At 46.2% G+C, this 27,118-nt stretch overlaps 1 protein-coding gene across 8 annotated transcripts in view; it reads left to right on the top strand.

Moving 5' to 3' along the window:
* The first annotated feature begins 557 nt into the window (after positions 1-557).
* Positions 558-27,118, top strand: part of PTPRK (protein tyrosine phosphatase receptor type K) — a 340,055-nt gene continuing 313,494 nt past the window's right edge. For 4 of the 8 annotated variants that reach the window (XM_035109047.3, XM_035109045.3, XM_035109041.3 and 1 more), the window contains exon 1: positions 558-1,226. In XM_035109047.3, the coding sequence (XP_034964938.3) occupies positions 1,124-1,226 (103 nt within the window). In that variant the 5' untranslated portion in view covers positions 558-1,123. The remainder of the gene's footprint in view (positions 1,227-27,118) is intronic. The other 4 variants (XM_035109048.3, XM_088666121.1, XM_088666120.1 and 1 more) reach the window with 1 other exon arrangement.

Below are 27,118 nucleotides of genomic sequence, written 5' to 3'. Positions count from 1 at the left end.
TGCTTGGTACCATCTTAAGATGTTGCACACAACTTACAATTTATTTAACCCATTATCCCAAGAGTGCTTCTGGTAGGGAAGGCGAGCTGTATACAGCTGCAATTCTGGGCACACTTACTTAAGAATAAACAACCATCGACGTGCCTTACCGAGGAGTAAATAGGTCTTACACCTGAGTAAGCATTACTCAGAATTTGGTGGCGAAAACAAAAAGAACATAACATACACATCACCACCCCAGCGATCTCCAAGCTGCACCTTTCCGGGAGACACACGAATATCCTTTTTTTCTCGCTAGAAAAGCGCTTGGTAGAACCGCGAAAACAAAGCAATCGGACGAATTAGGTAATTCAGCACGTTCTCTTTCTACTTCATGCTTATGCAAAGCGAGCCTGGGATTCCCCCTTCTGCCGGTGCCTGTGACAAAAAAAACACAAAAAAACCGTGAGGAAACACACACATCTCGCTTCTCCCCCCCCCCCCCCCGGCTGTTCCTTTCCATTTCTCCTCCCAAATCCACGCGCACACACCGCTCCCCGCTCTGTCTGCAAAAGCAAGCTGCAAAAGAGCCCGAGAGGAGCGTGGCCGCAGTCGAGGTCGAGAGACACAGGGCGGTTGTTTCCTCAGCCGCACGCAGCCGATGTCGAGCTGCCCTCTCCCGCCGGACTGCTTTCCCATGCTCGAGCAGCAGGAGGCGCTGGCGGGCCCCTCTCCGCTGGGCTATGGGCTCCCGGCCGAAATGAGTCTCTCATTCCCTCTGCCGAAGCGCTGAGAACCGGAGGGTTGGACGCGCGCGCTCGGCTCCTCCCTTCCCCACTCGCCGATCGGCAAAGTAACTCTCGTGGACTAAGTGCAGCCGCCGACGCCAAGTGCAGGCGCGCCTGGCTCGGGATTGCCCCTGGAAGGCGGGGAGGGAGCACTCCGGCGTAGACACCGCGGAGAAGAAAGGCAACCCTGTTGCTGTTCCGGGCTCTCCGTGGCCCCCCGCCCCAGCCCCCGCCCCCATTTCATCTAGGCAACAGGAGGATCCGGACTGGCCAGGAAGACGTGCTTTCCTCGCAGCTTCGGGAGAGAGCGCCCGAGTTGAGTGAGAGACTCCTCGCAAAAGTTCTCCAAAGTCAGCATGGCCCCGGCGGTTGGAGCTGTTGGTTTGCTGGCGGCGCTCGCCTCCTTCGTCGCCCCCTCGGCTGCCCTGCTTGGAGTGGCCCGTGGGCAGTTCTCGGCAGGTAAGCGGCTACCTCGCGGGAAGGCGTCCCGTTTCTTCTTCTACCAGGGAGGAGGACCGCCTCTCGGAGGCTTCTCCCGCTCAGGCTTGTGTGTGTTTTGTGTGTGTACCCTTTATTACTCGCGTCGGGGCTTGGAGAGCCCCCAAAGGGGAGAGTTGGGGAAGAGAGAGACTAAGGGGAAGAGAGAGGTGGTTGTGCTCGAGCAAGGTCCCGCCGACCCCGATGGCTTCTTTCTCTGGAGAGCCCGCTTGAGCGCAGCTTTCCAAAAGGAGAACGTGGACCAGTCCCCTTCCTCAGTGGGCGAGACCCTCTGGAGAAGGAGCCGAGGAACGTTCCGCTTTGGAACGTTGGGACATGGTCTTATTTGCTTTTGGAACGTTGGGACATAGTCTTACTGTACTTGCTTTTGGAACGTTGAGAGCTATGGAACGATTGGAATCGTTGTTCTTGCGCCCCCCCCCCAATAAAATATGGGGAAAGCCCCTCTTTTCCCGCTTAACGATGAGTGACAGACGACAGTAGGGGTGCCCTTTGTGCAAAATAGCTCTAGTTTTGCACCTTCAAGGCAGACTGGGTGGGATGGGATGGAGAGCCATTAAAACGAGACTTCCAAGCTGCACACTTCTAGCTTCTCACGCTAATCCTCGCCTCCCCCCCCCCTCGGCCTCTCTTCTGGTCAGTTTCCCAGGTAGCGTTTGCACAGCGTTGGCTGAGTTTCCATTGTGGAACCTTCTCTGCCCTTTCTCTTCTTTGTTAATAGAGAAAGAGAACGTGTTTTCCTTTCGCCTTCTGCGGACTGTTTTCTGCACAAGGATGGAACGAAAAGCAACCACCTTCAGACGACTTTTACCTTTTTAAGTTTCTCCCAAATTGGGAGTCGGCTGCTACTTTCTGCCTAAGGTGGAAAGAAGCCAGTCGGTTTATGGGTGAAAAGTTCAAAAGCCTCTGAATCGCGACGGGGGGTGGGAGAGAGGGCAGTTATAGTTTCCTGGCTTATAACCGATTCACCTTGTTTCCGTTCTTTGCCCCCTCCCACCCCAGCAGACCCTTCCCCTTTCCAAGGAGAGGGAAAGCAGTCGTGAAAGAGTTAATGCATTTCAGCTGCTCTCCGGGTTTCCGAAAGCAAACAAGCTGCGCCCAGCAGCGACAGGCCGAGCCCTCCTTTCTTCTGTTGACTTTTGTGTCGGGCTAACTTTTGGCAGCGGGGCCGATCCTGGCTGCCTAATCAGGCAGGCAGAGGCTGTACCTGGCCGGAACTGCTGGGGACGCGCAGACTCCACTGCCCGGACGTAAATAACTTTGTGTGTTGCAAGCGCTTTTTACGCTTTTTCTAGCCGAAGCTTTGTCTCTGAAAAGGTGGTGATTAAGGGCCCTGGGAAGTCATCTGAAGGTTTTTGCAGAACTGGAAAAAAAGCAAGTTGACAGCAACAAAGCGAAATGCAGAAAGTCCCAACAAACCTGCTTGCCCAGTTTAAAGGACGCACAGACACATCCGAGAGGAAGGGCTGCCTTTAACCATTTCCTTCGGCTTCCAGGGAGAAAGCTACTGTTCAGCGTGTAGCGAAAGCGATGCACACAGCTCCCCAGTTAGAATCAGTTTTATTGTCTGCGTTTCTTTGGACCCTTTCGGTTGTCACCAGCAATGTTTGATCTGGATGCAGGCAAGCAGGATGTCCTAATCCATTTGTGCTGTGTGCATTGTTAGCTTTAGAGAGGAGCAGCAAGTTTAAGGGTGCAATACTTTGCACACATTTATGTGGAAATAAATCCATGGGATTACTTCTGACTGGGTTGTGCTGTAAAAGACTGGTCTTGAAAGGGATATATTTTATGCAAAAGCTCAGCTTACAAAGGCAGTCTTATTTTTTCAGCCCTCCCTCCTCTATTTTGGCAGGACTTTTTGTAAATTGATTGAATGTTTTGGGTTGGAAGACTTCCGGGATTAGAACTGTCCCTATTTGCCCAAGTTGGAAGTCTATTTTTATTGTAGGTGATACATTTCACAAATGCAAATGAAAAGTGTGGGTGTTTGATACACATCTTGTCCATGTTTTCAGAGCATCTGATCTGTCTTCCTTAGAAATCAAAACTTTTCTGCTTCTTATACCCTTGGGCATGGAAAGCAAAAGAAGTGGGGCTGGGTTTCACATCTTGTTTACATGTTGCACACGCCTCCTCCACAAAAGCACTTTGTCTTTATGCCTCTGTCTTGCCATAGCAAGTTGAAATGTGTGGTTTGGTTGTCACAATCTGTCTCCTGATGCTGTTAAATCTGTGGTCTCTCTGTGTGACTCTTGCTGCCAAAAACTTGCTTATGCTGCTTCATAGCAGTCTCTTCTCCCCTCTCCCTGCTCCCCTCCCCAAGGGAGGAAGTAATAACTGTGTATTCGACACTTCTGCATTACTTCATGGCTTAGAATGTAGACTAATCGCCTAAGGGTTGCATCAGTATCCTGGAACTTTACTAGGTGTGGTAAAAAAAAGAAGAAGGAAAGAAACTAAGATAAGGATTCTTATTCGCAGATAACCTGCAGGGGTGCAGGTATGAAACGCAGCCAGATGGTCTGTGAATTGTCTTGACGCATGATCACCCACTTAGATATTTTGTCAGAAATGTTAAGCAATATATAAATTTCCTAAATAAATAAATGAACAGGTTATATCCTAATAGTCTTAAAGTGGTGTGTTTAAGGTGCATTTAAGCTCCTTCTTCAACTTTGTGGTGATCAAGCTGGAGCACCTGTCCATCGGATACATGCTTGTGCTCTTAAGTTGAAAGGAAGCAGCCATCCGTAGGTTAATAGGAAACAGCCACAGACTACATTTATTACATTTGTATTTCATCTTTCCCGGAGGAAACTTGTGGTGGTGTACATGGTTCCCTCCTCCCCATGTTATGCTCACAACAAACCTGTGAGGTAGGTCGTTGTGAGAGAGGGTGGCTGGCCAAGATCACTAAGTGTGTTTCGTGGTTTAGCTTGAATTTGAAGCTCTCCCACATTACACCACATTCACATTGGATAGCCCAAATGTGGTTTCTTTTCAGTAATCTCATTGAATCCTCAGTGATCCTTCGTACCTATGTGAATTTTCAGCTTGGCTAAGACTTCCTTCAATATGTTATGTTCAAAGGTCTGCTATAGAGAAATCTTGAGCATAGCAAATTTACAGAAGTATGGTTTCTTTCCTGAAATAAAGGACAATAATAGCTTTTATTTATAAAATGATTTATATACCACTTTTCACATATGCAGAGAATAAATTTTACAATACCTTATTAATACTACGTAATACTATTGCACACATTTGTCACCCAGCTTTTACATCATAATTGGTTTCCGTATCTCCTTTCGCCTGATTATATAAAGTTCATTGTAATTCCTGTCTACTGTTCTGTGTTAAAATTATCAGATACAGTGTAAATGCTGACTGTCTTGATCACCATTTAATTAACATCTTTAATAATCTTAGCCTACTAGCTGTGACTTCACTATCTCATTGATGTGCATCACCAGCATGTTAATTGAAATTTTTATTGTAGTCTCTAGTTTATTTCTTGAATCAGTTGTCAGTGTGGCTCGATGTACGCTAAGCTAGTGTTGATTTTTACTGTGGATTATGCAGCGCACTGTGTTGACATCCGACCTAAATATGGTCCACAAATCTCCCTGAAAATGGCTCTCTGCCCAAGTGGCTTTCTGATACCTTCAGTCAAGTGTTTAGAATGAAAAGCCTTCGATAGATGGGGTGAAGGAGTAGAAGAGCAGCACACTGGATACATTAAGCCCGGAGAAGAGGAGACTGAGAGGAGATAGGATAGCCATCTTCAAATATCCGAAGGGCTGTCACATGGAAGATAGAGCAAGCTTGTTTTCTGCTGCTCCAGAGGGTAGCACCCAACCCAAAGTGTCCAAATTACAAGAAGAAATTCTGACTAAACAGTAGGAAAAACTTTCTGGTGATAAGAGCAGTCCAGTAGTATAATGGACTCCCTTGGAAGGTGGTGGACTTTCCTTCATTGAAGATTTTTAAGCAGAGGGTTGGATGGTCATCTATCAGGGATTCTTTAGCTGTGATTCCTGCATTGCAGGGGGTTGGACTAGATGGCCTCTGGAGTCTCTTTCAACCCCACAATTCTAATTCTATGCTAAATAAGTTACTGGCAGGTTTGGGGGTTGAAGGCTGATGATAGTGCCTCATTCTGTGGAGGAGTAAGGGGGAAATAGCGCAAGGACATTAGTAAGTGGTCATGACTCTTCTTTTATTGGGATCTGGGAGACCTGGGTTTAAATCCCCACCTAGCTGTTGAGTGACCTTGGGCCAGTCATTGTCTCTAAGCCTAAACCTTCCTCACGAGGCTGTTCTAAGGATTAAATGTGGAAGCGGAGAACCATGTAGGCTGCCTGGTGAAACATGGAATCAGGGGTGCCAACTTGGATAACATTTTTTGGGGGGGGGAGCAGGTAAGCCCCGTCCCACATAATTGATCTCATGACACAGATTATGCACACCATTTGAATGGCAATGCCCATCATCTTTGTGGGGAGATCCAGCCCTCTCAAATATTTTATTGGGACTTGGTTCCTATGCATGGGGTATAAATAAATATATCCTCAGTCTTTCATATACAGTGGAGACATTACAAAAGCTTCCTTTATACTTTGTGAGAAAATAGAAAAATCTGCTGAGCAACTCTTTGCCTGTTTGGGGAGTGTGTCTCTATCACTTGATGCCATTTCTTTTGGGGTCTTTTCCTCATCCTGCCAACTTTCTGCACAGAGGTCAATATCACACAGCTCTTGAGCTCATGTTATATATAGTGTTCACTTTCTTTGTTGTGTTAGCAAGTAGTCCACAATATGTGTGTGTTCCAAGGAGCCAATGGGAGTCAGAGGGCGGGCAGGAGTTAATAAGTGCCTCCTTTTTATAAGTGAAAGATGAACACTGCTTCTCTGTAACATACATCTCATTTTTTATTTTTTTATTTTACATTTGGCTGCAACACTCCAGAGACAAGAATTCTCCAGAGGACATTCTTGGGTATTTCAAATCAGAGACAGTGAAAGGAACATCCACAAGAAGTGTTTAAATGACCAATTCACAGTTATGGGTGCAGTTCCAGCTTTGTCGAAATCAGCAAAAGTTCAGGCACTTGCTCACAAAGTCTTTATGTACTTTTGTAAGTCACAAAGTAATGTTGTGCAGATAATAAATTGTGCTGTTTTTAACTGTTAAAACATTGTGTAATTAGTCACAGTAGCAGAGAACTTGCAAAGGAATAATTCTACAATTTGTACGATTTCTTACCAGCTGTGTAATAGAACACTCTCCACTGTACCAATAATGAATAATGACGTATGGTACTATTTTGATATCAAGAGTATCTTGCAGTGTTTTCAAAAGTCAGCAAATCCTAAAGCTAACCAGACACAAATGGGGCTCGTGGAATTTTGACAACTACACTGAAAACTGATTTATGGTTTTGTAAAACGTTTCTGGGAAAAGTGAGTGTAAGTTGAAACAATATGATCCAGCTCAGGAGGCTCAAAGCCTTATGTTTTAGAGACAAGTGCAGATTTCTAAAGCAAGAAAAATTGGTTTTGCATCAGGCAGGTAAAGGTAAAGGGACCCCTGACCGTTAAGTCCAGTTGCGGACGACTCTGGGGTTGCGACACTCATATCGCTTTACTGGCCGAGGGAGCCAGCGTTAGTCCACAGACAGCTTCCGGGTCATGTGGCCAGCATGACTAAGCCGCTTCTGGCAAACCAGAGCAGCGCACAAAAATACCATTTACCTTCCCGCCAGAGTGGTACCTATTTATCTACTTGCACTTTGACATGCTTTCAAACTGCTAGGTTTGGCAGGAGCTGGGACCGAGCAACGGGAGCTCACCCTGTCACAGGGATTTGAACTACCAACCTTCTGATCGGCAAGCCCTAGGCTCTATGGTTTAGACCACAGTGCCACCCGCGTCCCTTAAATCAGGTACAAAAGTGGAAATGAAGGGTTAAGTGCCACTTCTCACAACTATGGTAGAAACAGGCTTATGGCTTAATGGTCATTATTGTTGAATTAACTTGTCTCAACTGAAGGGTGCTGCCTTCAGCTAATGGGCCTCCTTCACAGCTTATCTTTTGTATAGGTATTTCACAACAGCTGAGAACACAGATAACGGAAATGTAAATATAAGATATGGTGTTGAAAACTAGGCTAGGTAAGATATAACCAGTGTTCTCTACAAAATGCAGTGTTTGGGTCCTGAGCAGAAGGAAGTTTTCACCAGGACACTTCTGAATCCTTTTCTTTTAGCTCTCCCCCCCAAAAAAATGCCACACCAAAATCACCTCAGGAGACTTGAGCATCTCTTCTGAACAATGTGGGTTTGGTCATTGGAGAGATGCTGGGGAGGGGGGAAATGGCCCAACATTTATTTAGTCGCAATTTTTTGCCTACGTTTTGAGGAACTTCCTACAAAATCTGATTACAGCCCACAATAAATTAATGTGTTTTAAAAACCAACAAAGATTAGCCCCAGGAGAAATGAAAGAGTAATTTGGAGAGCTTTGGGAGAAAATAATGGTTTTCAGCTAACACTGAAAACAATGTTGCATCTTGCTTTACTTCTAAGGGAAGAGACTTCCAGCCAATTGGGACCACTGAAAGCACAGGCTCAAGTCACAGCTTGTGGCACTATCAACAGATCTTCATCCACAGCTAAGTGACCAGGGTGGTGTGTATGGAAAGAGGTGGCGTCTAAATCTAACAAGTTTAGATTGTACTGGCTTTCTGATTACTTCTGTTATGGGCTAGCTATATAAATCAAGTAGGTAAGTAAATATGGGAAATGCAAAATATCACTTAGAGAATGATCTGAAATACTTTCCTTAAAGCTTGAATTTGTTTTATTCTGGATTGCTTGATTTGATGTTTAAAGTGTTGTAAATCACCTTTTTCTTTAAAATATAAAGCAGTATAGAAATGAAATTAATAATAATAATAATAATAATAATAATAATAATAATATGATTGAGGGGGAAATCACAACTGGACATTCCATTGTGGTGACTGCAATTTAGTTTTAAGGAAATATTTGACTATTCACTCATACCGGTATATCTGAATTTCTAACACTGCTTTTAAGTACTATTTAATGTATTCCAGTGAAAGAGTAAATTTTTAAAATTGCATTTTTTAAACAAAAACAAAAACCCAAGGCAGGTTTTTTTCATCCTTAACCACTCGACTTGAAGAGAGGGTTTGGATACTTGTGTGTATTGTTTTTGAAATTAATTTGAATTATATAAAGCCATGTCACTTGAAGAGTCAAGCATTTCATGGAGTTGCTCCTTGACCATGCATCGCAATTAATGGCCATACACATTTTTTAAAAAATGTTGATGGTATTCCTTAAAAGGAGTAATTTATCAGAAGCTGTTGAAATACATTATAATTGGAACCACACTTCTCTGTTGCCATTATAAAATTAATGCAGTATTTTTAAACAATTGAGAAACTATCCAAACAAAGACAAAATTGTGACTCAACGATGGATTTTGCTATGGAAACAGCCACTGAAGTACATTTGCTGAGCAAACTAAATAACTGTTTCCTTAATTGAATGGTGCTTAACATCATTAAGAAAAACATGCACCTTGGAATATGTTTGGAAATTTATTAGACGGTGATTTTCATCATAATCTGTATACACCAGCTAATGGTGGCTGATAGAGAAGATATTATTTTAGGATTTGGGAGACCCAAGTTCAAATCTCAACTCTGCCATGAAGCTCCCTAGGTGGCTTGGGCTAGTCCAGGGGTCCCTAAACTAAGGCCCGGGGGCCAGATGCGGCCCAATCACCTTCTAAATCAGCACGTTTTTACATGAGTAGAATGTGTCCTTTTATTTAAAATGCATCTCTGGGTTATTTGTGGGGCCTGCCTGATGTTTTTACATGAGTAGAATGTGTGCTTTTATTTAAAATGCACCTCTGGGTTATTTCTGGGGCATAGGAATTCATTCATATTTTTTTTCAAAATATAGTCCGGCCCCCCACAAGGCCTGAGGGACAGTGGACCGGCCCCCTGCTGAAAAAGTTTGCTGACCCCTGAGCTAGTCAATATCTCAGCAAACCTTTTCAGCAGGGAGTTGGTCCACTGTCCTCAGACCTTGTGGGGGGGCCGGACTATATTTTGAAAAAAATATATGAACGAATTCCTATGCCCCACAAAAAACCCAGAGATGCATTTTAAATAAAAGCACACATTCTGATCATGTAAAAACACTGAGCAGGCCCCACAAATAACCCAGAGATGCATTTTAAATAAAAGGACACATTCTACTCACATAAAAAAAAATGCTGATTCCCGGACCGTCCGTGGGCCGGATTTAGAAGGCGATTGGGCCAGATCCGGCCCCGGGCCTTAGTTTGCCTACCCATGTCTTAGCCTAATCTATGTCCAGAGATTGTTGTGAGGATAAAATATTGGGGAGGGGGATAACCAGTTAGGCTACCTTGAGGGGGAAAAGCAGAATATATGTGAATTATTCATAATATTGCCATGAGTTTGTGCACATTATTTTACCAAAAGCAACTTCAGGGCATCTCAATGTTACATTTCTGTGTCTATATCCAAGAGGTTTTTAAGTGTGCAGCTCAAATGTAATGGATTGAAAAATAATAGGGTGATTAAAACAAATGAAATACATCTTTCTTAAAAACATGCTAAATAACCACAAACCTCATTTTTAAACAAAACACAAACAAAAAACAGAGATCCACAGTTGGCCAGAGTCCTGTTTTTTTAGTGTACCTCACATTGGTTGCTTTAGAATGTATGAAATTTCTCCCTTCCCAGGGAGCAGCAGCCTGGTTTGCTAGAAGAAGAATATGATCACATAAACATTCCCTTGTGCGTTGTCAGAGCTGTGACACAATGGCAGAGTAATTCATTCTTCAGCCATTCATGTGATACCTGGTATCCAATCCCATTGTGTTGAATCTCATTTGTAAGAGGAGAAAAGCGCTTGCTGAAAAAGGGATAGTGCTTCCCAAACTATCAGGAGTAATTTGCTTCAAAATAATTTCTCCTGTGGGTGGTATCCAGTTTATGTCTACCTGCGGACAGAAGGCATCCTTAGAGTAGGAGAAAGGCAGTTTTGGAGGATTCTCTCTCACACACACACCCCACAGTGTCTATTGTGCCCCCAGATCTGCTCAGGAGAGTTAGGGGATTTGAAGGATTACAGCTGGGAGGGGGAATTGCTGAAAATTCCCTGCCTTGATCTGCTGCCAGATGCCTTTTGCCTGTGGAGGAAAACCAATTGGATACCATAAAGTGTCACTGTTGTTAAAATTCAGAATGTCCAGTCTAAATTCTGACCAGATTGTGAACAGGGTGGTTGGTGTGCCATTTTTATTTTATAAATGTTGATAGGACTGAGGGGAAGGGCATTGATGTTGCTTGGAAGTCATTTGGTTGGGAGATGGGAAGGTACACAACTCTTAAATTGACAAAGTATGTGCTTAAAAACCTTTAGCCTGAAATTTACAGGCTACACAGCAATCCTGTGGATTCAGAGGAATACCACATGTTATTTTAATAATAGCGTTTGTGGATCTTGGTTATAGTTGAGATACCAATTGGCATCCAGATGCTAACTAATAAACATCTCATCCTTGACTTGCCTGAAAGCTGTTGAAGATTCCTTCCCCGTGCCTGCAGTTATGGGATTGTTGTCTATCACATGACGGTGTATGTTTTCATTCCACAGAGTGGGAAGTGACAGAGACAGGATGTTAGTGTTACTGTGTTCCGTGAAGTGGGACTATTGTACTTTGTTCTTTTCTCTTTGTTGTCTGATGCTAGAGAGAGAGAGGGAGCCTGTTGCAGTGCTCCGTGTGTGTTTATATGTAAATAAAGTAGATTAGCCAAATGTGGAGTTGCTGAGGTCTGTTACACTGTGATGTTCAGGGAGTAGAAAGCTTTTGAAGCTCCCAAACGATCGACCAGGAAGGAGAGAACATTCCAGTTGAGCATGTGTCTTTACCAAGGTCCTACTCTTGTGTAGGATGGCTCCTAAGGAAGGTTAGTTTCATTCTCTGTGTTAGATAGGCTGCAAGTAGGGGGGGTACTTCATCTCTCTCTCTCTCTCTCTCTCTCTCTCTCTCTCTCTCACACACACACACACACACACACACACACACACACACCACACACACACACACACACACACTTCCTTAGTTGTTTACCTCAGAACCAACTGCAAAGGTTTGAAATGGCACCAGAAAATTAATTGACATTAAGCATGAATGCAGCATGTAAAGGAAACTAATGCATCCCATGTAGTTTCTGAAGCAGTCTAAATGTGAGGAATGTTGGCCTCAGTCCTCAAGACAGAGAAGCCCCTAAGCAGTCAAGAATTCACGAAGCTCTACATGATAGCTTGTATTTAATTAGCTGATACACTTGACAATCCCTGGAGGATACACTTAACACGAGGAATAAGTTGGCAAATGTTTAGTCATGTCTTCCAGAAGAATGTATTCTGATTTGCTTTCGAGGTTTTATCAGAACACTGATTCCAATTTCATAATTGGTTTCTAATTTGTAGTTTTGATTTGAAAGCAGGCTCCCTGTAATAAAGTAATAAAGAGGTGGCAAAACTGCTGCAAATGTCTGTTGCAACCTCAACACAAATTTAGCTACTTGAAAAGCAAGTATACATATGTGAAACACCATGGTTTGATGGCCTCTGCATACCTCTATACTGTATATCATTTTGTCAGTGCTATCAAATTGAGGTGCTGTATCTGTGTGTAGCTTGAATTTCGGGTGGGGTGGGATGTCAGGGAAGGCCTACTTTATTCTGTTGTATGGGTTATAATATGTAGGCCACCCTGAAAGAGTTTTTATTTGGAAAAACAGAATATAAATGTTTTTGTACTTGGGCACCTATGCCTGAGTTTAAGAAGAAAAGAAAAGTGCCACTCATGTGTTTATTTCTTCTGAAAAGAAAGCATTTGTGGAACTGGGGAGCCCTGGCTATTCACAGACCTCAGTGTGCATATTTACACAACCATGAATCTCAAATGGAATACTCAAGCCTCCTTTTCACCCAGTCATGCAAAGGAGGAGAGGAAATGGTCACTTGCAGAAATCCAGAGGCCAAAGCCTTGAATTGTACTCAGAGGACCACAAGCAGCCAGTGTTGCTGCCACAGAAGTGACTGGTATAATGAATTTTTGATGCTCATTCCCACCCCAGGAGGGCAGTTGCTATATTCTGGGTTTCTGAATGGCCACCATTAGATGTGAAGATCCCATTGCACATAAAAATATTTATAAAACAACGAAGAATCTTTAAAACAACTGAACTCTTTTATATAAAGCCACAATCCTAACATCAATTTTTTTTAAAAGGCAGCTAAGCTTTCCTTTAACACGCATCTATACATGCTCTAAGTCTGGCATCCTCAAACTTGGCCCTCCAAATGTTTTGGGATTACAATTCCCATCATCCCTGACCACTGGTCTCGTTAGCTAGGGATGATGGGAGTTGTATTCCCAAAACATCTGGAGGGCTGAGTTTAGGGATGCCTGCTCTAAGTCTTTTAAGATTGCTGTATGTTATTGTTATGGTAAAAATGCCCCTAAAATGCGCAACCTTTTAGGAAGGACAGACGCGGGTCGGAAGCTCCAAAATTTGCACTAAGTTCAGCTCCTCCGGGAAATGACAGAGACCACACAATGCTGTCAGGAAAAACAAACTGATCCTTTTATTACAGAAAAGAAAGAACTACAGCTGTAGGGTCCCTGCCTCAAAGAATGTAGGAAGGAACCCTGGAAAATGGTGCATCTCCCTTTTATACCCTCCTGTCCCCACTTGGAAACCCCTGGACTGGGAGGGATGGGAAAGACAAGGGAAATGGGTGCTTAGGGGATTAACTGAGTGTTGATACGGCTATTTCTTCATATGATGAAATGTCAATTGTTCTCCCAGTTGCTGATGGGTTTTCCTTTGTTTGATCAGTCTAGATGGGAGTTGAGGTGGCCGGCAGGTGTTTTCCCCCAGGTCACGCAAGGATGACCCCTGGGATTATGTAAAAGGTGACACTTCTAGAGGTTTGAATGAACTGTCCCAGTTAATCCATCTTTGTCCATGTGTGTCTTTTGAATCAGGGTGGCGATGGGGCAAGGTTCAGGTTGGCTGGGGTCATACACGGTTCATGCAGCATTTCCTTTTACAGGAGACATATCTAATACAGAGAATTCTATGCAAAAGGTAGTACTGATATATAAAGGTTCTGAGACATAAAACAGCAATTCTAATACAGAGAGATCCTAGCATACGGTTCTAAAGGAAAATAAAAAAAATTCCTTCAGTAGCACCTTAAAGACCAACTAAGTTTATATTTTGGTATGAGCTTTCGTGTGCATGCACACTTCTTCAGATACACTAGAAACAGAAGTGTCAGACCCTATACCGTGTTTCTCCTAAAATAAGACACGTCTTATATTAATTTTTCCTCCAAAAAAACACACCACGGCTTATTTTCAGGGGATGTCTTATTTTTTATTAAGTAGGGTACAGCATTCCACATTTATTCCATTATAATTAAGTTGCCCTTGCCGTTTGCTGGCTCTTGCTGGGCTGGGGCTCACCGCAGCGTGCGCTGCTGGCTTAGCCGGCTCCCGTTCAGTCGGAGCGCAGCACGGTGCTGGGCTGGGGATTGGCGCGGGGATCTGGGGCTCCCGCTGGGCTGAGGATCGGCGCGGTGCGCGCTGCTGCGTTCGCCGGCTCCCACTGGGTCGGGGCTCGGCGAAGCGCGCGCTGCTTGCCCTTGCCGTTTGTTGGCTCTTGCTGGGCTGGGGCTGCTGGCTTAGCCGGCTCCCGTTCAGTCGGAGCTCGGCGCGGCACTGGGCTGGGGATCGGCGCGGGGATCTGGGGCTCCCGCTGGGCTGGGGATCGGCGCAGCGCGCGCTGCTGCAGTCGCCGGCTCCCGCTGGGTCGGGGATCGGCAAAGCGCGCACTGCTTGCCCTTGCCGTTTGCTGGCTCTTGCTGGGCTGGGGCTGCTGGCTTAGCCAGCTCCCATTCAGTCGGAGCTCGGCGCGGGGCTGGGCTGTGGCTCCTGCTGGGCTGGGGATCGGCGCGGGGATCTGGGGCTCCCGCTGGGCTGGGGATTGGCGTGGCGCGCGCTGCTGCGTTCGCCGGCTCCCGCTGGGTCGGGGATCGGCAAAGCGCGCACTGCTTGCCCTTGCTGTTTGCTGGCTCGGCGCGGGGATCTGGGGCTCCCGCTGGGTCAGGGCTCTGCGTGGTGCGAGCTGCGGGTCACGCAGGGTCCTGCTACTGTAGTCCGAGGCTCTGTGCAGCACGTGCTGCAGCTTCTCCCGGCTCCCAGTCCTTCTGCACTCCACGTGGGCATCCGCTTCTGGCAAGGACAGGATTCTTCCTTTTCCTGTTCCTTACGGAAGCGCCATTCAGTTCCTTACGGAAGCGCCATTCAGCACGGTACGGTAGGTACCGGTACCCCTAAGACGTCTTATTTTCGGGGGATGTCTTATATTTTTTTGCCTGTAAAAGATCGTGCCATGGCTTATTTTAGAGGCACGTCTTATTTTAGGAGAAACACGGTATATATACAGAGGGTGGTGGGGGTGGGTGGGAATGGGAGATGGGCTGATGGGAGTGGTAAACCTGTAGATGGGTGTTAATGGCTGCTGATGGCTGCAATATAAATATAAACTTAGTTGGTCTTTAAGGTGCTACTGAAGGAATTTTTTTATTTTGCTTCGACTCAGACCAACACGGCTACCTACCTGTAACTGGTTCTAAAGGAGTTTGGGGTGGAGGGGAAGGTGGAGAAGGGAAATGTGTGAGCTTATGCTAATGTTGAGACATGTGTGCATATGCAGATCCTTAAGCGTTCCTTCAGGCAGGGTCACATCCTAGCGGGAGGTGACGGGGAAGATGGCATTGAACAGGATTCTGGGTGGCTGCAGCTGTCAAATTCTGTCACCCCTCTCTGTTCATTAATAATGATGTCCTGCTCCCCCCCCCCATATAATTTTTTATAACATTATACAGCTAGATGGACACTGAAAACAAAATAATTTTCAACTGAGTTTGGTTAGTGCCTTTTTCTAGGGGAATGCAGCGGTGTGCATACCCTTAAACATTTTGTCAATCTTTGTACTTTTGTCGATTTACAGTATTTATTTTTCCCTATTAGAACAATAAGATGGTGATTTTCTTGAGTCAAAATGAGAGCACCCCTAAACATTTTTAAGGGGGGGGGGAAGCGCTGAGTTTGGTGCTTTTATCATACCTTTTGACAAATCTGAATCTTTTGCACTAGAGACAAAAAGAAGAAATTCATTTTGTTATGCAGGGATTCCGATTTCCTCCCCCCCCCCCAATAAAATAAAATAAAATTCAATGCAACAAGTGAAGAAACCCAAGATCTCTTGTGGCAGAGGGCAGAGGTACAGGTAAACACACAACATTTGGACTCCAGATGCTCAATGGAGAGCTGGAAAGATGAGAAGTACTTGAAAAGCTGGGTCAACTTCTGCAAAAAAATGTAGTTTGATAAACACTCCCCTTTAGGATCAAAGCTGCTTCTAACAACCTGGATTTTATTGTATTTGTGTATAGAGCAGACATCTTATATATATATAACTAGTGGTTTTCAGCCCGTTTAATAACGGGCGCTAGAATCCTGGGGTTCGGAGAAGCGCTTGCGCAGCGCTTCTCCGAACCCTGGGACCTGTCCTTGCTGTCGGCGGCAGGGGGACAGGAACGGAGGAGGAGAAAGCGCTGCTTTCTCCTCCTCCGTTCCTCTCCCGCAGCCGCCGACAGGAAGCAGACATCCCAGGGTTCGGAGAAGCGCTTGCGCAGCGCTTCTCCGAACCCGGGACCTGTCCTTGCTGTCGGCGGCAAGGGGACAGGAACGGAGGAGGAGAAAGCGCTGCTTTCTCCTCCTCCGTTCCTCTCCCGCAGCCGCCGACAGCAAGGAGACCTCCCAGAGTTCGGAGAAGCGCTTGCACAGCGCTTCTCTGAACCCTGGGACCTGTCCTTGCTGTCGGCGGCAGGGGGACAGGAACGGAGGAGGAGAAAGCGCTGCTTTCTCCTCCTCCGTTCCTCTCCCGCAGCCGCCGACAGGAAGCAGACATCCCAGGGTTCGGAGAAGCGCTTGTGCAGCGCTTCTCCGAACCCTGGGACCCGTCCTTGCTGTCGGTGGCAGGGGGACAGGAACGGAGGAGCGCTTTCTCCTTCCTTCCTCTCCCCCAGCCGCCGACAGGAAGGACGCGTGCACTCTCCCCCCCCCCTGCCTCCTCCAACCGCCGCTCCTCTCACGGGCCAGGGAGGGTTGTGAGGAGGCCTTCGCCGGCCTCCACCCTCGCTTCCCTGACGTGCCCTGCAGTGAGGCGGTGTCCGGCGGGAGCGGCGGTTGGAGGAGGCAGAGGGGGGGGAGAGTGCGCGCGGGCAGTCTCTGCTGTCCAATCCCTGTATCCCTGGGGCACATGCGCAGTGACCCAGGGACACACGGGACATCTGGACGCAGGGACAACATGGACATTATTATATAGGATGCACACACATCCCTACCCTGACCCAGGGATAATGGAAGCTTTTCCCGGGGCAAATGCTTCCCTTAGCATATTTATGTTGTTGTTCTTTTAAGAATATAATCTTATAATCTCAAAAGTGTCCAATAGCCATTTTCAGCATGATTTGGGTGCGTGGCCTTGCAGAATGTTGGCTGCCTTGCTTAATAAAATCTTTAATTTAGAGCCTGCTGTTTTGATTGCTGCTATAAAACCTGTTGGGAAGCTTTAAAGTTGGCAGATTTGGGGTTGGAACTGGACTAGCTCCCAGATTTCTAGCCCTGATGTTCCCAAATTTCATCTGTTTAGCTAAGACTATGATGTGGCTGTACATACCGTGTTTCCCCCTTTTTAAGACACCGTCTTATAACTTTTTTTCCTCAAAAAAACACAGGGTGGCTTATTTTCAGGGGGTGTCTTTTTTTTTAAGTGCTGGTACAACTGGGTCCCACTGGCTCAGGACACTCGGTGCTCTCTTCCGCGCACATTATAAACACCACACTCTAGCCTACTGTGCTATCCAGGTTTTACTGTCAACCAGGCTGGCAGCAGCTCTCCAGGATTTCAAACTTGGGGGTACCTGGGGGTTAAACCTGGGATCCTTCTGCTCCCCGGGCTCTCTCACGCCGGCCGAGGAATGAGGAGGGAGGCCGTGACCCGTCCCGCTCCGAGATGCTTGTGAGGGAAGCGCGAGGGGGACGAGGCTTGGGCCCATGCCCCTGGCGCGCGCGCGCGGCTGAATGACGAGCCGAAGCGGAACCTTTTCTCTGTGGGGGGGGAGACGCGCGCGCGCAAACACACACACACACACACACACACACACACTGAGAGAGAGACACGCACAGGGAGAGAAAGAAAGAGACGCGCGCACACACACACACACACACACAGAGACGCACGGGGGAGAGAGAGAAAGAGACGCGCGCACACACACACACAGAGAGAGACGGACGCACGGGGAGAGAAAGAAAGAGACGCGCACAAACACACACACAGAGAGACGCACGGGCGGGAGAGAGAGAGACGTGCGCACACACACACACACACACAGAGAGACGGACGCACAGGAAGAGAAAGAAAGAGACGCGCGCACACAGAGAGAGAGAGACGCACGGGGGAGAGAGAGAAAGAGACGCGCGCACACACACAGAGAGAGACGGACGCACAGGGAGAGAAAGAAATAGACGCGCGCGCACACACACACACAGAGAGACGCACGGGGGAGAGAGAGAAAGAGACGCGCGCACACACACACACACAGAGACGGATGCACGGTGAGAGAAAGAAAGAGACGCACACAAACACACACACAGAGAGAGAGAGACGCACGGGGGAGAGAGAGAGAGACGCGCGCACACACGCACACACAGAGAGAGACGGACGCACAGGGAGAGAAAGAAAGAGACGCGCGCACACACAGAGAGCGTGCGGCTGCAGCGCTCACGAAGCAGCGCTGCACTTAGGGGAAGATGGCCAGGGAGGGGGGCTGCGGGGTCAAGGCAACGCGTGAAAGGGAGGGATGGCGAGGAAGAAGTGGGGAGTGAACTGATCGGGGCTTTAACATGCCCGCACGCGCAAAAGGGAGGCTCGGAATGTGGAGATCGGTTCTGGCTGCTTCTCTTAAAGTGCCGCAAGTAACGAGCCTCTCTCTCTTTCCTCCTGCCGCTCGTGCCCTTGGTGCTTCGTGCGGCGCTGCTTCACGCTTTGTCAGCGCTGCAGCCGCCACCGCTTCTGGGCACCCACCCGACCCCGCAGGCTTCCTCCTCCTTCCGCGGCCGGCATTGCAGGAGCTGGGTCCTGCTGGCTGGTGCTCCGTGCGGCACTGCTGCACGCTTTATTGGCACTAAAGCAGCCACCGCCGCTTCCGGGCACTGACCCGACCCGGCAGGCTTCCTCCTCCTGTCGCGGCCGGCATGCTGGGTCCTGCTAGCTGGTGCGGAAGTATGGCTTATTTTCGGGGTATGTCTTATAGCTCTCAAATGGTTAAAAACCCTGCCATGGCTTACTTTCTGACTACGTATTAAAAAAGGGGAAACACGGTAAGCAGCTGTCTAGCGTTTGGAAAGCTGCACTCCCTGCCCCTTGTAACTTGCTCACTAAGTTTGCTCATTATTTGAGAATTTGCTGATTTAATGCAAATTGTTAAATGACTGCTTTTGAGGTTTAGACCTAGGTCACAAGGCAGAAGTAAGCTTGTGCCAGGGCTGCATTGCTTCAAACTGAAGTGGGCTTCACATGATGGGACGGACCTCTATGCCCCTCCTCTTAAACCTTTCTACAGAGAAAACAAGGGAGTCAGTTAAGGATTGATAAAGCTCAGATACAAGTTAATAGTGGCTCAAGCATTCAAATTTAAGCTGCAGGTAACACGGCAGTTCGTGTTAGAGAGGATCAGCCTCAACTGTTTGACCAGAATGAAAATGGAGGTGGGGTCTAACTGTAATATCTACAGAAATGTCCTCCCCTGTAGACATGAATTTCACACAATATCTCATCTAGAAACGAAAGGATTGCCCTGAAGAGATGGATGAGCCATAGAGACTTGACAGAAGTGTCCACCTCCAGGGAGATCAATAACTTGCAGAACAGGGATCATCTGATTTAGGAAGGATATAAGCAGGCGTTAAGTAGACAAGAAGACCAACCCACAGCAATTGCATAGTGGGCACAAGAGCTCTTAAAAGTTTGCCTTCTGCTTCCTTAAATAGAACTGTATAGGCAAAGCAAGCCAAAAGGACAGGTTTGTTTTGTTTAAACTGGCCTTAAACAACCCGTCGTTTCTTAACATACCGAAGAGGGTTTGGTCTTTCCGAAGGCCTGTCTTATTTCTTCACAGAAGGAAATATACTGAATGTGCAGTGAAGGCAGGGGGATCACATCCTACCCCATATTGACATGCCAGCGCATGTATGTCACTAATGTTTAAATGGAGCATATGCACATTAACTCAATGTGCACCAACCTCCCCCAACCCCGCTGCCCTTCTCCTCTCAGGATGATCGTGCCTGTGGTTTCCCATACACTTCTGGTTGGCCACTGTGAGAACAGGATGCTGGACTAGATGAGCCTCTGGCCTGATCCAGCAGAGCTGCTCTTATGTTTTTATTCCCTTCTGCACCTGCTCGTCTGGCCATCCACTCAGTAGAGCTGAGTCAGGAAACTGGTACCTTTGCCAAATTAACAGAAATTAGCATGTATATCTTAAGAAGCTTGGTTCTTGGAGTGATGCCACTAGGTTTCTGGAAAGGAAGGAGAGAGCCAAGGCATCACAACTTAACCAAGAAAGGGAGTTTATTAATAGAAAAGCACGAGAAACTGCTGCTGAATTTTGTGGTGCTTTTCTACAAATATTTGATTACATGGTGTTTTGTGGCTGATAGTTATTTTAATGTGCCGGTTCTTTTAATGTGTTGATAGTCTTAGCCAGGCATCCCCAAACTGCGGCCCTCCAGATGTTTTGGCCTACAACTCCCATGATCCCTAGCTAACAGGACCAGTGGTCGGGGAAGATGAGAATTGTAGTCCAAAACATCAGGAGGGCCGAAGTTTGGGGATGCCTGGGACTCTTAGCTATGCACTTATATATTGTTGTAGGGACCCAGGTGGCGCTGTGGTTAAACCACTGAGCCTAGGGCTTGTTGATCAGAAGGTTGGCGGTTCGAATCCCTGTGATGGGGTGAGCTCCCGTTGCTTGGTCCCAGCTCCTGCCAACCTAGCAGTTCGAAAGCACGTCAAAATGCTAGTAGATAAATAGGAAGGTAAATGGCGTTTCCATGTGCTGCTCTGGTTTGCCAGAAACAGCTTTGTCATGCTGGCCACATGACCTGGAAGCTGTACGCCGGCTCCCTCAGCCAATAATGCGAGATGAGCGTGCAACCTCAGAGACGGTCACGACTGGACCTAATGGTCAGGGGTCCCTTTACCTTTACATATTGTTGTATGCTTAGTTTATGCATTTGTGCTTGCTGCCTTGTGAGAATGTTTCTGAAAGGCGGGATAGAAATTAATTAAAGTAATAAATAAATGAAATGCACAAGCACCAGTGTATGTATGTAACAAAAGATTTGTACATATGTTACACACTAAACATGCAAATAGTAGTAAGGCAAGAACTCAGGCCGCCGTAATAATGTATCCCTGTTGGTGGTTCAAATGATACAATAGTTCCAAATAGTCTCTTCTGTGGCTGGATTTATTTATAGAAGTTTATATGTCAGATGAAGATACACTTCATCTGATGTATAAACGTCTATAAATAAATCCAACCACAGAAGAGACTAGTATTTGGAACTATTGTATCATTTGAACCATCAACAGGGATACATTATTACGGCGGCCTGAGTTCTAGCCTTACTACTGTTTGTATGTGACCTTCAGTCAAGAACTCCAACTTCTTTACTTACACACTAAACATGGGCGGGCACAGGGTGGCTCTGCACATGTACAAGTCTTGGGTGAAAGAGTGTACATTTGCTGATTTTTAAAAAAGCTCATATAGAGGTGCACAGATGATTCAGTCATTAAATGGAAAGTGTGAATACTCCTGAAAGTATTTGGAAGGCAAAAGAGGCATTGGCGGAGGGGAAAGTAACAATCCAAAGCATAAAGGAGGAGGTCTGAATAAGTAGATTAAACAAAGAAGAAATTGGCAATGGATATAAATAGTAGAGGTTATTTACAGAAGACAATTCCCCATCTATTGCTCTTGCATTTCAATGATGGCCTTTTGTTACCTGGAAGCTCACTTGATGGGTGAGCTGGTTCTTGGCCAGGTGAGCACAAAGACAGTCTTAATTAACAAGTAACAGCGTGTGGCCCTGAAGGCATTAAGGTGTGTGTGTTGGGGGGGGCGGGGCGGCATTGGCTTGGTATGTCTGGGAGATCCATTGCTCTGGGCTTTCAGATGCAATGCCACTCTCATTTCAAGACCTTTCCTGGGTTTTGTTCCTGGCAGTTGTAAGTCTTGAAGCAGGAACCTGCTGTTGAAGTTTCCTCACCAGTAGTTCTATGCATATGTGCATGTTCCAGAAATAACAAAAGATAGTGTCCTTTAGGAATAATAATAATAATTAATAATCAATAATTTATTATTTATACCCCACCCATCTGGCTGGGTTTCCCCAGCCGCTCTGGGCGACTCCCAATCGAATATTAAAAACACAATACAGCATTAAACATTAAAAACCTCCCTAAACAAGGCTGCTTTCAGGTGTCTTTCAAAAGTAGGATAGTTGCTTATTTCCTTGACATCTGATGGGAGGGTGTTCCACAGGGCAGGTGCCACTACCGAGAAGGCCCTTTGCCTGGTTCCCTGCAACTTCACTTCTCACAGCGAGGGAACCGCCAGAAAGCCCTCAGAGCTGGACCTCATTGTCCAGACTGAACGATGGGGTCTGTGTGTGGAGAAGCTCCTTCAGGTATACAGGACCTTCAGGTATGAACCATGGTGTGGGGAAGTATTGCTGTTGTGTTAGGTAAATTTAAATCCAATAGATTAGCTTTAACTGACCCCTTGCAAACTCATTTGTAGAGTGAAATTTAAAGTTGTTTCCCACACTTGGCAATTAGTGGAGTCACTCTGCTAAATTCTCTTGCTGCTTTGGAAACAGCCACTATTGTGGCTGTGGCATTGCTGGTTCTTTGGCAGTAGACCAAGCCCTGTATTCTCTTGAATAAGTCTTTGGGAAAGGCTTAGCTGTCGAAGTGTGCTGCAGTTGCTTCACTGGATGGAGGGGTGCCAGCATTTCTTCTTCTAGTGCAAGGGTCTAATTGGTCCCACTGTGATGTTGCTGAGACTGCTGTGCCCAGAAACACTGAGTTGCTGCCTCTGTGTGATGGCTCGTAGAATTGGATGCTGTTAGAGGCAGATGTGTCATTACCCAACAGGCATGTAACTTGAATTTCCAACCCCCTTCCCCAAACTTTCTTTTGCTGTTGGGTAACGGTCTCCTGCATATTCATTATTTTGTTTTGATTGCCAGTCACAATCCTTTTCAAGGATTGCTGTATTTCAGCTGACAAAGTACTAAATCATTCTGGTTCATTGGTTTATGATTCATAACTGTTTTTGGATTTTTCTGATTATTAGTGTGTGTGGGAGAGTGTTCAGTTTGGGGTTTTTAAAAAAATGTATATGCTTAGGTGATGTGGTTTAAGAATGATCTTAACACTTGGTTAAAACTGTAGCCTGCTCACACGCATCAGATACTCTGCAACTTTTAGTTAACTGGGATTATTTTCTGTCTTCAGAAACACCTTGATGGAATAATTGTGACATTAGTTGCCAAAATGGTGCCCACGAGGACAATGGCATCCAAAAGTTCTTCTCCTGGTGCCCACAAAGCTTCTGACACCCTCACACACCCTCACTGCTGTGGCGATCACACAGGGTCCCCGGACGTTTCACGGTCTATTGATCCCTGTGCCATCACTTGATTTCCCGCTGCCACCAACCAGGCTCTACTTGGTAAAATCCAGTCAGGGTTAAATTGGAACATAAAACTTCTGTTTATTTATTGCAGGTTAACAACTGTGTGGTTTCATAAACGGTCTTCAGTCAATTATAAACACTTGATGCCTATACCTTCCTATACCTGCTAACACTCCCTAAACCAGGCATCCCCAAACTGCGGCCCTCCAGATGTTTTGGCCTACAACTCCCATGATCCCTAGCTAACAGGACCAGTGGTCAGGGATGATGGGAATTGTAGTCCAAAACATCTGGAGGGCCACAGTTTGGGGATGCCTGCCCTAAACCAACCTCCTTCCTGCATCTAGTTCCACCCTACTGAACTTCCTAGCAACTAACTGTTACTGACTCAGCTTATATTCCGCTATACTAACTCAACCTACCCACAGACTCCCCCGCAATTCAACTCCCACTCCAATCCCAACTGAACACTGAACTAACTGAACTCCCCCCCCCCCAAAAAAGCTGGTTTTATAGTCCCTCTGACTCCACCCCTGGGTTCTTATTGGGTAACCTGTTTAACTATTTCACCTCCAGCACTATCATAGGTCAACGTCACAACTGCCCACTTGGTCATGAGCTGGTGAGGCAGGAGGATGTCCAAAGAGTGGCACATTTTCCCACTTCAGCTTCTCTTTTTCTGTCTTCTTTTGGGTGGGAATGGAATGATTTGCTGGAGGGGGAGAAGTGACCAGAGGGGTGATTTCCATGGCATTTGCTCAGAATCCAAATGCGTCCATGAGCTTTGAAAGATTGGTGACCCTTGATGCTATTATAAAAAAAAAGTGGTAACCTAATGGGTCTTCCATCACTATGACTAGCAGTTTAACAAGAATAATGTGGGTTTGTATGTGCTCTCATGTACATTTTGAAGCATGATTCTCCATGCCTTTAGAACTCAAGAGGCATAGTCTGAAGAGTTAGTTGAGTTTCTGAGCACTATGCCACAGCAGGTTCTGCTGGCAAGTGATCCGTTTAAATTTCAATATGAATATGGTGACTTCTAGGGTGCTGAATGAGAAAACCAGTTAAAATATACTTTTATACATAATTCTTCTCTTTGGGTTTTGAACTCATAAAATGCCATAGAATGCGTGCATTTTTTTAAAATAATGTGGGTGCTGCTTGGAAGGATGGTCTTTTGAAAGTTGTTAGCAAAGGCATGGCTTTCAGCTGATTTCCTAAATGCTTTTAAGTATACTTGCCATCATTGCTGACCCTCTGATTCTGCAAGTGAGAAGTGTTGGCTTGTCCATTGGCCATTTACTGTCTTTAATGACATTTGTCCATGAAGTCTTATGATAAATCTGGCATCGTAACTGTTCTCATCCCATTTTTAGCACATAAAAGGACACATTTTGGCCCCTGTGGTTAGAAAGATGAGCCCAAGAAAATACAAAAAGCACCAGCAGATGTGAAACTAGTAAATAGATGGCACACTTTCTCTTCTCCCCTGCATCCCTGGATATGCATCTTTACTTAGACCGAGGCTTACTGATGATCTGATTTGAGTTCACATTTGATGATGTCAATACAGAGTTACTGGAAAAGCTACAGCATGTTCAGTTGCTGTTGTTTGGCTGCACAATGAACACAACACGAGTTTCAATTATATATGAATAAAACAGATACTTTAGAAGTGTCCTTCCATCTTAAGTCAAATGTCCAAAGGGACTGCTTCCCCTGGTGCAGATTCAGAGAACATGGCACACCAGACTTTTTAGTTTTAATGTAATGGCCTATTTCTCTCTCTCTCTCTCTCTCTCTCTCTCTCTCTCTCTCTCTCTCGTGTGTGTGTGTGTGTGTGTGTGTGTGTGTGTGTGTGTGTTTTACACACACACACACACACACACAACTCCTTAAGGGCTAAGTAGGGAGACAGGCTGAAAAGTATTTGCACATAGTATATGCACATATTTGATTCTAAGCACATAGATATGTGCTTGTGTGTGCAACCCCACTCCCACCAGATTTCAGCAGCTATGCCATGAAAGCCAATGTGATACAGGGATTGGACTAGGTCTGCAGCGATTGCTAAGCAAGGTCCAGTATGGTTTCAAACTGGATGGGAGACCATGTGTTGAGAGCCTTGCATTGCAGGGGGTTGGACTAGATGACTCTTGGGGGTTCCTTCAAACTATACAGTTCTATTATTCTGTGTGACCTTTGGCCTGTCACTCGGCCTAATTTACCTCACCTGGTGGGCTCCAATCAGGCATGGATGACAATGTATGCTTTTATGACCTCCTTGAACAAAGGGCAGAATATAAATGCAATAAATAATAAAATGAATTAATGGGGCTGACTATTCTAACTTGACAGAGTGGCAGATTTTTTTCATCTGCCAATGTCTTAAATACAGAAGTAGGGGAAAGAAATGTCAAAAGGTGGAAGAAGCAGAAATGTAAGGTAGGTCTACGCCCTTAAGTAGCTTGAGGCAGGCAGGTATTGATTCACAGTTATTGATGAGGTGCAACTCACTACCCTGTTTCCCCTTTTTTAATACGTAGTCAGAAAGTAAGCCATGGCAGGGTTTTTAAGCATTTGAGAAATATAAGACATACCCCCAAAATAAGCCATACTTCCGCTCCGCGGAAACCAACCCCCACAGGCACCTCCACTCACAGAGTCACTCCATGCAGCTGGCACTGCAGGAGCGCGATCAGCTCTGAAGTGGCGCTCCAAGAGCTCCGCTTAACAGCTGATCGCGCTCCCGCCTTGCTGGCTGCATCCCCGCGCTCCGCCTTCTCGTCCATCGCCGCCCTGCCGCTTCTGTGCTTGTCGCCACCGCTGGGCTCACTGCTTCTTCCTTGCCTGGCCTGGCCAAGGAGCTTGGAGCGCCCTGCAGCGGCAGGCGGAGCGCCTGAGCCAGCGGCCTCTGCCTGGCCCGGCCTAGGATGCCTGCTGCCCCGCCACCCGGAACCAGTGGCTGCTGCAGCGCCGAGCACTCAAGAGAACCGAGCAGCGCCCTGAGCCAGCGCCCTGAGCTGTAAAAACTGTACCGGTAATAAAAAAAATAAGACATCCCACCGAAAGTAAGCCACCCTGTGTTTTTTTGAGGAAAAAAAGTTATAAGACGGTGTCTTAAAAAAGGGGAAAGACGGTAATGATGAAAGCACAGTTAATCTTGAGAAGCAGGGGTCATGAGTCAGCTGAGGCCTGGTGTTGAGTATTATGTTCTTTGGAAAGTCCATGTTACTGGCACTTACTTTCAGTATACAGGTGAGCTAGCAACTGATTTATGTGGGAATCTTCCTATCTTCCCTATGTGTAAGCGTACCACCTTTTGTGTTCATCTCTGCCTTGCAACTTCCTCCTGCCTAATCAAATAGCCAAAGGTAGGCAATGTGACATTTGTAGGCTGTACCTAACAACTGAGGACACATTTACACCATATGTTTAAGGCACTGTGGTACCATTTTAAAGAGTCATGTTTTCCTCCAAAGAATTATGGGAGTTTAAGGGTGCTGAGAATTGTTAGGAGACCCCTATTCCCTTCCAAGAGCAACAATTTGCAAAGCAATGCATCTTCCCTGGGAACTCTGGAATGGTAGCTCTGTGAGGGGAATTAGGGGTCTCCTGACAACTTACTACAGGTGCCAGAATTCTTTGGGGAGGCCATGACTATTTAAAGGGCAATTGTTGTTGTTTAGTCGTTTAGTCGTGTCCGACTCTTCGTGACCCCATGGACCATAGCACGCCAGGCACTCCTGTCTTGCACTGCCTCCCGCAGTTTGGTCAAACTCATGTTCGTAGCTTCGAGAACACTGTCCAACCATCTCGTCCTCTGTCGTCCCCTTCTCCTAGTGCCCT

Source organism: Zootoca vivipara, chromosome 3, assembly GCF_965207765.1.
Source record: "Zootoca vivipara chromosome 3, rZooViv2.hap1.1, whole genome shotgun sequence".
Taxonomy (NCBI): Eukaryota; Metazoa; Chordata; class Lepidosauria; order Squamata; family Lacertidae; genus Zootoca; species Zootoca vivipara.
This window is presented reverse-complemented; position numbering and strand designations above follow the sequence as displayed.